General features: G+C 39.2%; 2 protein-coding genes across 2 annotated transcripts in view; both read right to left on the bottom strand.

Moving 5' to 3' along the window:
• LOC6603316 (techylectin-5B) overlaps nucleotides 1-15068 on the bottom strand; it is a 126062-nt gene that overhangs the window by 61370 nt on the left and 49624 nt on the right. The gene's annotated exons all lie outside the window — the stretch shown is intronic.
• Nucleotides 7012-8982, bottom strand: LOC113565084 (KDEL motif-containing protein 1-like). Its single transcript, XM_026985627.1, has 4 exons — nucleotides 8801-8982; nucleotides 7833-8748; nucleotides 7355-7781; nucleotides 7012-7294 (listed from the first exon to the last, which is right to left on the bottom strand). Exons 1-3 carry the CDS (start codon nucleotides 8971-8973, stop codon nucleotides 7371-7373), a joined length of 1500 nt encoding a protein of 499 aa, XP_026841428.1. The 5' UTR covers nucleotides 8974-8982; the 3' UTR covers nucleotides 7012-7294; nucleotides 7355-7370.

The following is a 15068-nucleotide window of genomic DNA, read 5'->3' as shown; positions in this document are numbered from 1 at the left end:
GCGGCGTCTAATATTAAACGACACGACAAAGAGTGCGTGCGAGAGAGACAGAAAATCAGTCTGAGCGTGACGTCGGGCGCTGCGTAGCCACTGCAAATTGATTTGTTCCTTTTGGCTATAAAAATGATCTGATCTGATCCAGATTCAGTAATCTGATAGATATGGTCATTATCTATGATTCTGCGTTTTTAGTTTTCTCAAATCTGCAATATTGTGGATGCAACAGATTTTCGTCCTTTGTGGGGGCGGAAGGGGGTGCGGCGAAATTTTGAGATATACGTTTTATAGTGAGATCTAACAGGAGTGCGGATACTAAATTTGGTTACTCTAGCTTTAATAGTCTCTGAGATTTGTGAATATCCCCAGATTTGCATCCTTTGCGGGGGCGGAAGGGGGTGTGGCGAAATTTTGAAACAAACTCGTCTCGGTCCGATATATTAGGAGTGTGGATACCAAATTTGGTTGCACTAGCTTTTATAGTCTCTGAGATCTAGGCGCTAATGTTTTACTCTAAGCAAAGCCGCCTATGCTACGTGTGTGTTAGAGAGAGACAGGGCGAGAAAAAATGAAATTGTTTTCTTGATGCTGGCTATAATAATAATACGATCCAATTCAGATTCCGTAGTCTAAAAGATATGGTCATTCTCTACGATTCTGCGTTTTTGGTTTTCTCGTATCTTTAAAATTGTGGATGCCACAGATTTTCGCCCTTTGTGGGGGCGGAAGTGGGCGGGGCAAAGTTTTGAAATATTTTTGTAGCAGTGACATATCACAGAAGTCTGGATCCAAAACATCGTTGCTCTAGCTCTTATAGTCTTTGAGCATTAGGCGCTGAAGGGGACGGACAGACGGACAGACGGACAGACGGACGGACGGACAGACAGACAGGGCTCAATCGACTCGGCTATTGATGCTGATCAAGAATATATATACTTTATGGGGTCGGAAACGATTCCTTCTGGACGTTACACACATCCACTTTTACCACAAATCTAATATACCCCAATACTCATTTTGAGTATCGGGTATAATAAAAACGAGGGGGAACGTTGTGAGTTGCTGCGGACACCGCAACTCTACAGTTATACCCGATACTTAGTCAGTATGGCTCTCCTCCGGCAGACGCCGCTAATATTAAGCGACACCACAAAGAGTGCGTGCAAGAGAGACAGAAAATCAGTCTGAGCGTGACGTCGGTCGCTGCGTAGCCACTGCAAATTAATTTCTTGCTTTTGGCTACAAAAATGATCCGATCTGATCCAGATTCAGCAAGCTGATAGATATGGTCGCTATCTATGATTCTGCGTTTTTAGTTTTCTCGAATCTGCAATATTGTGGATGCAACAGATTTTCGTCCTTTGTGTGGGCGGTAGGGGGTGGGGCGAAATTCTGAGATATACGTTTTAAAGTGAGATTTGTGAATATCCCCAGATTTGCATCCTTTGCGGGGGCGGAAGGGGGTGTGGCGAAATTTTGAAACAAACTCGTCTCGGTCCGATATATTAGGAGTGTGGATACCAAATTTGGTTGCTCTAGCTTTTATAGTCTCTGAGATCCAGGCGCTAATGTTTTACTCTAAGCAAAGCCGCCTACGCTACGTGTGTGTTAGAGAGAGACAAGGCGAGAAAAAATTAAATTGTTTTCTTGATGCTGGCTATAATAATAATACGATCCAATTCAGATTCTGCAGTCTAAAAGATATGGTCATTCTCTACGATTCTGCGTTTTTGGTTTTCTCGTATCTTTAAAATTGTGGATGCCACAGATTTTCGCCCTTTGTGGGGGCGGAAGTGGGCGGGGCAAAGTTTTGAAATATTTTTGTAGCAGTGACATATCACAGAAGTCTGGATCCAAAACATCGTTGCTCTAGCTTTTATAGTCTTTGAGCACTAGGCGCTGAAGGGGACGGACAGACAGACAGGGCTCAATCGAATCGGCTATTGATGCTGATCAAGAATATATATACTTTATGGGGTCGGAAACGATTCCTTCTGGACGTTACACACATCCACTTTTACCACAATTCTAATATACCCCAATACTCATTTTGAGTATCGGGTATAAAAAGTAATCTCCACTGGCTAATAAGCGTTCGCTCTTCCCTAATCTCTGACTATAATGTCCTCATGTACAACTCCGTGCTGAAATTTATCTAGACTTATGGCTCCGACCAACGTCGACATTACCCAGCAAGCACAGTTGTGAATCCGAAGAACCATTACTCTGGCATGGTATCTCCGTAAGGAGAATATTAAACTCGTTAAAGATGAGATACTAGGACAAAAGGCAAAACCAAAAAGCAAAGCTCGCTTCCTATCCAAATCCCCAGATCGCTACTTCAAGTTTTACAACAAACCTTTAACAACATCAGATGTTTTTTGCACGTAGCAATGTGCAAATAAAAAGAAAATTGAGCCCACCAGCAACTACGAAAAATAGCGCATCCAAAATAGAAAACTGAAAAAGCTGAAAATGCCGTTCCACCTTGGTAAACCGTATGGGTACGGCTTACCAGAGTAGCTTTCCTGGTTGTTGGTAGGTAGTTTAGGAAAATTGGGCAAAGAGATCGGCCATTGCGTGATCATTATTTGAAGATAGCAAGGATGGGTGTGCGGACGTTCTAGACTTTCTGTTTACGAAGCTGTAAAACTGTTTAGGGTCTTGAGAAAAACGTATAAAATACACTTGTAACAGTGCGATATCACAGGAGTCCGGATACAAAATGTGTTTGCTCCAGCTCTTATAGTCTCTGAGATCTAGGCGCTCATTCGAACGGACGTACGAACAGACAAGCGGACAGACAGACATACGAAGCGATAGAGCGCATCGGCTTTTGATGCTGATCAAGAATATATATACTTTATAGTGGGGTCGGAAACTTTTTCTTCTGGCTGTTACAAACATTCACTTTCACTAAAAATAGAATGTTGAGAGACACTTCGAAAGTAGGATGGTAAGCTTCTTCAGGTATACTGAGTGGAAACGCTCGGGTTTACAAAACTATAGTCGGAAAACAAGGATTTTTTGACATGATTGACTTGAGACAGGGACAAGTCGTCAACAAAGTCATGTCGTGACATGGGAACTAGGTGACTAGACTCGTTTACCTAAGACCAAACAGATTCTGGCAAGTTGAAAACACCAAGAACTATCTTTATCTCATGGCGAGGAAAAAAAGTTTTTAAAGCTTTTCGTAAATTAAAATATCCGAAGAAGGTGGAATCAAGTAATGACGATAGCAAAGGCGAAAATAATCAGTTTTACACACAGGAATTCCAGCTCTTGTTGAACCTCGACTGTGAAATATTCCGACGTGTTGTTCTACTCCAATGATCAGAACCCCACGTCGATACCGACCTGAAAAAACTTCGGATCTAAGAATGTTTGCTTTTAACCAGGTCTCGGTAAACACAATAACATGGGATGAAAATGCGGCACTATCCCGAAAAAGAGTGCTGGCTTACTGTGTAAGCCTTTAAAATACTGATAGGTTACTACAAGAGGAGAAGATCGATTTTTTGGACGAGTGGAAGTATGGAATATAAGAATGTCACGTTGGGCTGATTTTGACTAGTGAGCGCTATGGAGACAACGAGTTGGGGAGGCGCTTATCTTAAAGAAAGTTATCTCCCTGGCATAAGAGAAGTTCAACTTCTCCACCTTTAAGCCGACGGCTTTTATTTTGCTATGTATAAAACCAGGTACGGCATTAGATGTGCGGTCAGTGGCCACCGTTCGACGAAAATGAACTTGATAATGAAAACATTACATTTCCAAAACTGTAAGATTAAACTAAAATGTTTGTATGGTCAAGAGGCATTAGCTTTTCTAAATTATAAAGTTATTTAAAAGTAGGCTTAACATACCAGAGTATGTGTGAGAGTGGGGTTGGCGCACGAGCGAAGCGATTCCGTAGAGGATTACGTGCCCATAATATAATATAATTAATTATTAAATAATTAATAATTATAATATAATTAATACTTAATATAATAATAACCAAGAAATTTTAAAACAATGGATATATTTATGTTGTAAGAGATTTAGTTGCAAATAAAAGATCAAGCGGATGATATAACGGGTCAGGGTGACCAACAGCTACAAATAATATTGCAAGTGAAGGATCAGATATATGATCAGACAATAAACTCCAGGAAAACTTCTTGGAAGCTCGTCGAGACGAGATTAAAGAAGTGGAAAATTGTAATCGAAAACCGGAGAATTGGAAAATCGTCTGGATTATGCAAGAGTAAATGGAAATGGGTATTCCTGTCATAGCTATCTAAATATCCGAAGTTCGCTACTGCTATTTATGATGGCTGTGTCTGGCATTCAATTATATTTTCTAGAGGATACCAGATAAAAGCTTTTTTCCACGGTATGTGAGATCGGAAAACGCGCTTCACTATGGTTTTTATGCCCATCACTCTTTATATGCCGTCCATCGCCTAAAGAGCATACTCTACAGGCTGAGGTTATCGAATGTTATTAATTAAATAATTAATTCAATGGAAGTTGCTTCGTTTATCATAAAGTAGGAAATGCGGCGAGTATTCCGGGAGTGGAAATCATTACCAGGATGAATAATTTGAAACTAGGTACTCTCGAGGTACACTTGTTTTAAAATCTTACCATTCGAGACATGGTGTGCCGACATTAGACACATTTATTTCTCATTCAGAGGCGATTGGGAAAGAGAAATGTGGAGACATTGAATGGGATGCGATTATAAAGGAATTCAAAATATTTTGATGAAGAAACCTCCTTTTAACACATTAGAAGAGAAGAAACTAAGTTCGTGAGGATAGGAAAACTGATCTGACGTTGCGATCGTTATGCTTTTTTAAAAGGCAGAAACGAGGGGCCGCGGGTAAATTTAACCGCTCGACTAAGAAGCACCATTCAAGAGTGGCAGCTGTAATACTTGGAATCGATACAAGACATCTAGTTCCATTGAATGAAAGCATAGAGCGGTGGAATAAAGCCGCTTCCAATTTGGATATTGATAGAATAAAGGCCCAAAAAAATCTAGGAACTACACCGACTCCGATATTTCATGAATTGTTTACTTCTGCGGCATGGAGATTCCCCAAATGTTATCCGATTCGTGTACATTTTTTTTGTGTCAATAAATCAATTCCTGACAAAATTAAATACTACATATTTTGATGTCATGTTCATATATTTAATATTATATTTTCAACCATCATGTAGTAATTTGAGCAAAAGGAGGAAAAAAATGCAGTAAAATAAAAAAAAACGATTTCTTTAACATAAACAAAATTGTAACCAATAGGTTATTTCATTTTCTATAAGGCCCTAGACATTCTCTATCGGATTGAAGTCGGGGCTGTTAGATGGCCAATCTAAGGTCCCATTCCGGCTTCAAAATTGTAATCTGTCGTAGAAAAATAATCGAAACTAGTTAGAATGTATTTTCAATACCAAAACGTCATAGAATCACTGACACAGAGTGATGATGACAAGGTACAGAATATTCCTGAAAGATGGAATCTTTTTCCCTCAGCAATTGATTTCAATACTGGGCACAACAACTGGCCACTGAAAATAATTTCTTTATACTTTTTTGTATGTACCATACATTTAATCATTATTAGTGATTCAGTTGTATATTTAGATATGCATCCCCATATTTTCCCCATCAGTCCCATCCGACAAAATGTTTCGTGACCACTCAGATTCAACACAATTTTATTTTTCTTTAGTCCAATTTAAGCGAGCGTTCTTAATTTGACTATTTAGAAGTGACTTTTTCGCAAGTGTCATTGGCATTAAGCCCATCTCCTTTAGAAGGCGCTGTATAGTTCGAACTAAAATTTCTTTTGCAACCGATCCTGAGGTTTGTTTAATAATAACATGATCTTTCCTTATCCCATTAATTTGTTCTATTCTAATTTAATTTTTTTTTTTCACGTTTGATCAAAATTACCGAAAAAGCGTTACAAACGTGTGATTTAAAAAAAGTATAAAACCAATTCTCTATTTTATATTCCTAACACCAGAAATATGTTCGGTAAGAACAAAATATATTATATATTAGCATAACAGTAGAGGTTGAGTATCGGGTGTCTTGGGTGATCTACTGGCATTGGTGTGATTTTAAATACGAAGAGGTTTATTTTCTTTCTGTAGAAATATAAAATGGCAATTTACTTTAAAATCCGATAGCTCTCTTTAAAGTTATTATAAACCCCAATATTTTTTTAAGTTTAAAAGTACCAGCTGTAGATGTTAAATATAATTATAAAATAATTATATATACAGTACATCTTCATAAAGCCTATATTAACTTACGAAAATGAGTAGCCCAACACTAGTTGTAATCTCTATTCTACGTTTTTGGCAAATAAAATCAATTTTTTCCAACAAAGCAGCATTGATAATTATAATAATGTCCGCTGGATATTTATATGGGCTCCAATATTTGAATAAATTGTTATGTACTATCAAAGACTATACAATACCAAGATGTTGCATGAGCGACCAAAAAGCTGTTCTATGGCGGGTCCTAACATTAGAACCCAAAAGGCAAGAGGCAGCGCGCGGGGTTTCAATTCCCTTTTCGCCTGTACTTCGTCTCTACCGCGACCCCGCTGCCCATCGGTTTCGTCTGTTCGGCAATTCTGGACTCTCGAGCCTCAGCACCGTCGAAGCGGTGGTCGCGGATCGCCGATGTCTTTGGAGCGGCACAGTGGGACCTTTGGCCGTCTCAGCTTGCTAAATTAGTTAGTGAATATGAGTTCAATAAATATTTTCACACTGAAAAAATGAGTGCTTATATCTCCTAAACTAGAAAATTCTCTATTAGATGCGTACATTAAATTTATCTAAAGCACTCATACAATTTTTTGACTGTTTCGGCTGAGTCCCCACTGTGCCGCGCCAAAGACATCAGCGACCACGCTGCCCTACGGTTTCGGCACGCAGACTATTCATATTTTGTTTTTGTATTCTTTCTCTCGAGACACACCGACTCGACGCTGACCGAGGCATTGACGAAGCCGAGTAGCATTTCGGAGGCGAAGGTAGCGTAAAAGAGAATTAAAGTAATAGCCCCTCGCGACCGTACCATGAAGTGTCAAACGAAAACTGAAAAAGAATTTGTTCCTCATGCAACATCTTGGTATTGTATAGTCTTTGGTATTATGCAACTGTTTATGTTTTCGTTAATTTCAAGTATGATTAAATCTTGTGAGAAAATGATTTCTGTACATATACATATGGATGTATATATATGTATGTATGTACTTATTCATCTGATTGGTTGAACGTCCTGAAAAAAGAATCGCAAAAGTGAATCGTCAATAAATTAAATGTATGATTTTGTAAGTACCTAAAACATGTACAGCTTATAGTTCATCCCTATTCTGGCCTTTTTCACATGAGCATGAGTAGCTTAAACTTAGTTTTTCCATATCTGGGAGAACTTTGACTGGCGATATAAGGCGATTGCTCCATTCTTTAAATAGTGTCATGTGATAGCAATAGATGTGCTGAGGTAAAAGGTTTTCCTCAACAAACTTCCGCGCAGCTAAAGCGATCTCCTTTGCACGTATGTCGTTGTCTTTTGCCCATCTTATTTTTTCTATGATATCGCTAAGATCTCGCTTGATTGGCACATAATGTTTGTACGGCAGCAGCTTGCTATAAAAATGCTCATAGTAGGGCGATTCTTGTTTGAATACTAAGGAACCACCAGCAAGGAGATAGGGTAGCCGATATGCTGCAACTGCCCCATCAATATTCAGCTGATATTTATACTAAAAATATATTTATGAGTGTAAAGTAAAGCGAAGCTTTTTTTAACATACCCTGAAAAACTCCATAAATGATATGTGAGGCACTCTGGGACCATATTTTTGTTCTTCATTGCGAAAAAAGAAAAAGTTGGTAATAGATGCATTGATCAAGTCTGGAAATTTCCTGGCCAAATCGATTAATTTTAGCCTTTCCCGCCTGGAATCTCGACCGCGAAAAAACCCTATTTCTTCTTTGTTGTCCCATGGAATATCAGTTTGCTGAACTGAGAGCATATCTAACATGACTCGTCCCATGTTCTCCAACGTCGACTCGGTTATATCGTAAGTCGGTAACGTAATGTCATAACTATCATCACTTCCACACCAGGAAAATATGGGATAGGGTCCTGAAGTTCTTTGTTGGCCACCTTTTCTTGAAAGTGGCCAATCACCAAGATTTAAATAAAATTCCATTTCTGGTAACCAAACTACACGAGCAAGCGCTGATAACGTTGCATCCATAAACATCTTAAAGCCAGTATATTTGCCAAAACATTTTCTCCAAATTTGTTGCTGTTTGACTACATAGTGGCATAAAGAAATACTTTCAGGGGCGTTATATCGTTTTAATATATTCTCTCTAATGGCACTAAAGTTTACGCGTTTAAATAAATGCAAATCCCAAGATATCTGTTTTTCTTTTAAAAAATCCGAACATCTATTATTCAATAACCAAATATCTAAGTTCTGAGGGCAGTAGCATCGCTCTGAATATACTTTATTCTGTATATAATACGGAGACTGTGCCACGTGCGAAGAATTGTATTTTACACTAATTTCCACTTGTTCGCAAAAATCCGCAATCGTGTAGCGAACAATAACAGATCCATCTTCGCGGTCAATATAATTTATATTTGATCTGCATTTCCCATCCTTGGAATAGCCATTGATGCTCACTTGAAAATTTATATGTGTCATGGACGTAATTCTGTGAATAATTTATATTAATACTTTTTTGACAATAATTTTGGCTTACAAACTTTTTTCCATTATTGTCGATGGCGTGAATAAAAAAATATCGAGCTGGTAGAACAATATCGTCAGGCTTGAGTCCTGGCCCCCACACCTGTGTTTTTGCAACATCTAGTATTTGGTTTTTACAATTCGATAACAACAAAAAAGTTGAGATTACGCAGTATTGAAGCGAAAACATTTGGTAGTTCATTCGCAAAAGCAAACAAAGAATTTGAGTTAGCGATGTACAATAACCGATGCATCTTTTGGCTAGAGATGTGAGTTGTATCGATAGATTTTAATATTTAGTTCTGCCACCAACCATACAGTATATGCATAGCTAGATGCGCCAGTTCAAACAACGAACAGCTAACACAGAAAACTAAATCCCAGTGTTCGGCTTTGGCGTAACGCTTTGCGTGGGTTAGTATAAAACGCAAAATATATTTTCACAAAAATATGTGATTGTATGTTCTTTCCTTTTTATAGGGTTCTGGGTTTCTGTTTTGCTTCCAGCTTATTTGAATGTAAATATATACGCATTCACTTTCTCTCAAAATATTTAAAGATTAGAAGGGATGAGTTGGGAAGCGGGACACTTGGGCGTGGGAAATAAAATAAAAGCTGTTATTTCTTTGATTTATACTACAAAATACTAAATATTACAATAAAAATTGCACCTTATCCATATTTTAGACTGGTGTTTAATAAATTATACACATATTATGTAAATGCCGTCGGTTCTCGACTTCTTTTTTTATCACATGTAATAAGTGATTTGAACTAAAATGTTATATATTTAAATATACGATCTAAGAAAAAAAATATATGTATTTTCTAAAATAAACATGCATACTTATATTAATATGAAATGAGTTTTACATGTATTTCAAATCAATTGCGCTTTCCGATGGGAATGTGCAAAGAAAATATTTAGATGAGTGTCGCACCTTTAATACTGACATGGACAATTCTTATAATAATTCTACATAATTCAATTTTGAAATATCTTATGAATGTACAAACATATGTACATAAATATATGTTTCTGTTTATTACATTCGTATATTGCATGAGGCTATTCAAAATTACAGTTGTCCTAATGGTAGGTGGCGAGCTTCTTTAAAAAGGGTTAATATTCTCAAAGGCGCTCAATTGTGTGGTATGTACATATGTATGCGCGGAAGACAAGTACACAATTTGAATTTCCCTCTGGTTCGTTGCTTTGATTAAGAGTATATTAATTTCTCCCCCTTTCTGACTATCAGCGAATATTGCACCACTAATGAAAATCAATAACAGCTGATATAAAAATAAAAATAATTATACAGGCATATGTCGATGTTGATTAACCCTTAACAGGCCCGTGGGGTTTAAAATTTCCTACTATAATACAAAGACTTGAAGTTTTTTTTATAGTTTTATTTTTAACAATTTTGAATTTGCAAGCAAACGTTGCTTCTGACTTTGCATGCATATTTTTTTGTTAAGGTTCTTAACTCAAGAATAATGATTAATCCTAAGTTTTATCTAATTACTCAAAAATAATGATTATCTGTGAAGAAAATCGTAAAAAATCAAAAGTTTAATCAGCTCAACAAGTCAGGGCTATCTACGCCATCCTGGATGAAGTAGTGAAAAAAAATCACACAAAGTATTTTTCTGTGACTAACTTAATATGGTAGGTCTATTAAAAGCAACCTGTGATGGTAAGATGGTAGTCTCTCACTTGCATGCCAGCTAAGGCCGCGCAAAGCAAAAAGTTGTTCTGTACTGATTCAATTCGGTCTTGGTATACTTTGGATGAAGGCCCCATACACAAGAGCCGTATTCAAAGATCGGACGAACAAGCGAGGTATAGAGAGTCTTTGTTATATAGGGGTCGTCAAATTCCTCTGATCATCTCTTTATAAACCAAAGCACGCCCATGGCCTTATTTGCAGAAATGTGTTCAGAAAACTTTGGCTTGCCATCTAATATAATAACACAGATCATCCATCAGGAAAGCCATCAAGGGGATAGAACGATGAAATGTCATAACTTTGCATTTTGAGGCATTAACGTGTAACAAGTTTGCAAAACACCATGACTGAAAGTTATTGATATCGAATTGAAAGCGAGAATGAAATGAAATGTCCTTGTACTGGACACAGAGTTTAACATCATCCGCATACATAACTACTCGAGAGTATGTTAATACCGAAGGCAAGTCATTAATAAAGAGTGTGAAGAGTAAGGGGCCTAGGGCCATCTAGAGCCCTGTGGTTTTCCCGAAGAAACCTTTACTGGTGAAGAGAGAGAGTTTTTGAAGAGGACTCTTTTTGAGTCATGAGGTTGGGCAAAACCCTAAAAGGTCAAGTTTATGCGCTAAAAGGGAATGGTTTACAGAGTCGAATGCTTTACTAAAGTCGGTGTAAATAACATCCGTCTGTAAGTTACATTGTTACAAAGCCTTTAATAATGAAAGAGGTAAACTCTAACAAGTTCGTGGTGGTTGATCGCCGCCTTATAAATCCATGCTGAGCTGGAGATATAAGTGACTTGCAGAGATGTTGCAAGTGCGGAGTTAAAACCTTCTCAAACATTTTGGGAATAGCGGATAACTTTGCTATACCTCTATAATTTTTTGCGTCGGACTTTCTACCGTTTTTATGTACAGGAATTATAAACGATTCCTTCCAGATCGGGAGGAAGTAAGGAGAATCGATGGATAGGGTGAATAGTGTAAACAATGGTCCACAAAGAGCCTCGGCGCAGTACCTGAGTACACGACCTGGAACCCCGTCTGGAACCGGTGAAAACACCGGCTTAACTAGTCGTATATCATTAAGAAGGGAACATTTATTTAACAAGGGACTGAAAATGCCGTTCGACCTCGGTACACCGTATGGATACGGAAGACAAGAGTAGCTTTCCTCAGAATAGGTGGTTTGGAAAAATTGGGCAAAAAGATCGGCAATTGCCTGATCATTATTTGCCGACGTATTACAAAATGATAGCGAGGATGGGTGTGCGGACGTTCTACGCTTACTGTTTACGAAGCAGTAAAATTGTTTATGGTTCTGAAAAAAACTCGGCTTTACGGAAGCAGCGGACACATTCAGGTAGCTTACTCGACCGAGCCAATACAGTTGGTTCTATATCTAGCAACACTTCGAAAGGAGGATGGTAGGCGGTATAGGGAGTGGAAGGGCTCGAGTTCAGAATGCTCTGGCCAAAATTTAACAGAGCAAATGGTGTCAAAATGATATGGGGAGACACTTATCTAATAATCCTATTTTATATGAAGACCATGCAGTTACTCTGGAGATAACCTTTAGCAGCAGTTTGTCATGGAATAAACATATCTCAAAGGCAACTGGACGTACATATGATCTGTTACGCTAGTTTTCTAAGAATAAATCTTTTTTTTGCTGGAAGAAATAAGACTATGCATTTCTAAAGACATTCTCATCCCCACCATCATTTATGGTGTAGAAATTGTTGGTAATTGTGCCGGTCGAGACAGACGGTCAAGCACGGTGCATGTTGGGGAGAGTGTCAGGCCATGAGATGCACGAGGGAAACGAAATGAAAGAAAGGTGGAAATAGGCAATTAATCGGTTCCCTATCGTTCTGAGGGCTCAAAACAGGACATAGTTCGGGATATACGATTCAAAGGCAAAACAATTAAATTCTCATCCCGGAAAAGAATCTCACCTAAGATATAACCTCAATTAATGTTAACTAGTAATGATTTATTTCTTTAGATTCTACTAAATAAAGCAGAGATATCGGAACACATGCTTTGTGAACGCCATATAATGTCGACGAGAGCGACCTAGCAACATTGATTTCGGGGAGGAGCTGGAGTCCCCCGACAGCGACCTGGAAACAACTATGGTGGAGGTGAGCCTCAGGAATGTCGCTGATACTCCTGCACCATTGTAAGGCAGCATGCGCTGCTCTACGGCACCATCTAGCCAAGGGTGCTAGATCACTGCTAGTGCAGAAGCATTGATACAAACGAAAGGGTACCTCTACAGTTACTTACTGACCACTCAGATGGTCTTATTCAGCCAGGGGTGATCCTACCTTTATTATTAAAAACTGCAAGGAGGTCTTGGACCTCACGCTTGCCTCTCATGAGATACAATGGAAAATTGTATCCTGGAGGGTCCTGAAAGAACACTACTTCTCAGACCATAGGTACGTGGAAACTGTATTTTTTTAAATTACTTAAACCAGTTCAATTCCGGAACCTTAGGCGGACAAACTGGACTCGGTACTTGTTTAGAAATGAGACTCGTAGTTTTTATTTCAATGTTCATGTATATTACAACTGCCCTATTCATACGCTCATGTGTGTATTGCACCGCTTAGGTAACGATTTTAACGCGCATAGCTGTGTTGTTATTGCTCGTGTCCAAAACATAGCTCTAATGTTCTCACACGTACAGCTAAAGCCCGCAGCTGCACACGAATACAACGATGTGTACCTTTTTGCATTGGACCGTCGCATCGCCTGATCTTTCAATTCTCTTTTGGCTCGACTTCTATTGTGGAGCGGAAGTTAGTCGAAATCTCTGGATGAAACCAACCGCACGCAAAGTTTATACCGCCGCATCATAGAAAACCCCCTCCATTCATATACATGTGTAACATAACCACACATATTTAATAACCAATATATGAAAATAAACAAGCTCAATATATTAAAAGATTATACAGTCCACTAATTCATAACCATAGCAAAATTTGGTCCTTCGAGCCGGATTTCCGCGTTTGAGTTTATTTTATATACATATTGAGTGATATCGTTAACCGCTGTTCGCCATGAAGGCCCTAGTGCATCGTCTAATCCAGCAAGGTGGTGTGTGCAATTCCCAACTAACTCGCGTAGCTACGGAGGCTCAATAGTTTGTACAGTCATGTACTTCTGTGCAAACATTAGAGCACAAGTTGGACCGACTGGTTGCAACTTTCAACCGCTTTATGGAGCTCTCTGAAGAGCTGGTCCAATCTAATGATGAAGATGAATACGTGGATCCAGATTTGGATATCCCCGAATATGAGAAACGGTTCTTTAGTGCGCATATTATTTTCACTGAAGCCATACGTGACCGGAGCAGTCACGATAATGAGCACGACAACTCAAATCTACTGCTATCGAACACTGTGGAACGCTTGTTTGAGGAACAAACTCAACTTCTGGAGAGGATTCGGGACTCATCGGTAACCACAGAGCTGCAGTTCGAGAAAATACGCATTCCGACGTTTTCCGGTAGATACGAGGATTGGTGTCAGTTTAGTGACTTGTTCTTAGGCTCAGTCGACAAGAAGAGTAGTCTGTCCAAGTGCCAAAAGTTTAATTATTTGAAATCCTATCTAGATGGTGAAGCGTTGTCTCTGATAAAACATATTCCCATATCGGATGCTAATTACCAGGACGCATGGGAGAGGCTCGAAAATCGCTATAAAAAAATCACTGATTGCTCGTTCGTTCATTCAAAACTTTCTTTCGTTGCTAACCGCAAAGGGTTCAAACATCGCCGAATTGCGTAAAATAGTCGATACCGCCGACGAAAGTATACGTGGTCTACATGCGCTGAGCTGCGACAGCTGCGATTGTACTCAATTCAAGGCTCTGGATGTTGTGGACCGCCGCAAGTTCGCAAGGGATGGTAATTTGTGCTTCAATTGTCTAAGCCGATCTCATCAAGTCAAGGAGTGTAATTCCACAAACACGTGCCGTCTGTGTAAGTCGAGGCACCACACTCTTGTTCATCCAAAGGTCATATGCTCTGTCACGGCTTCCGCTGATGTCAATACATCCGCTGGCTCAACCGTCCAGTTTTCCTGCTGATGCTGATCCTGCCGTGGTCAGACATCATACATTGGAGAGGAAATTCGTAGACAAGAGTCAGGCCATATTGCCAACGATTTTGGCCACTATAGTCGACTCCTGGGGCAACGAGACAACCTGCAGGATACTGCTGGATACTGATTCAACTATAACGATGGTCGCCGAATCATTTATTCAACGAATTGTATTGCCGCGCACGCATGCTCATATAAAGTCGTTGGTCTAGGCGCAAACGCTGCTGGGGTTACTAGAGGTCGTACCACATTCACGTTGCTTTCCCGCACAAGCTCAGCCTCAGTGGTGGTCACAGGTCTGATTATGAACACTTTAACCTCCTCGATTCCAGCCCAGCGGATCGAGTCGAACGCTCCGATGTGGGAAGAGATTCGTGATCTACCCTTAGCGGACCCATTCCACTTGGTAAACCAGGCGAAATCGACGTGATTTTA

The sequence above is a fragment of the Drosophila persimilis genome, unplaced genomic scaffold (assembly GCF_003286085.1).
Source record: "Drosophila persimilis strain 14011-0111.01,24,50 unplaced genomic scaffold, DperRS2 tig00000002-arrow-pilon, whole genome shotgun sequence".
In the NCBI taxonomy this organism is placed as follows: Eukaryota; Metazoa; Arthropoda; class Insecta; order Diptera; family Drosophilidae; genus Drosophila; species Drosophila persimilis.
The sequence above is the reverse complement of the archived record's forward strand: the minus strand, read 5'-3'. Positions and strand labels throughout refer to the sequence as shown.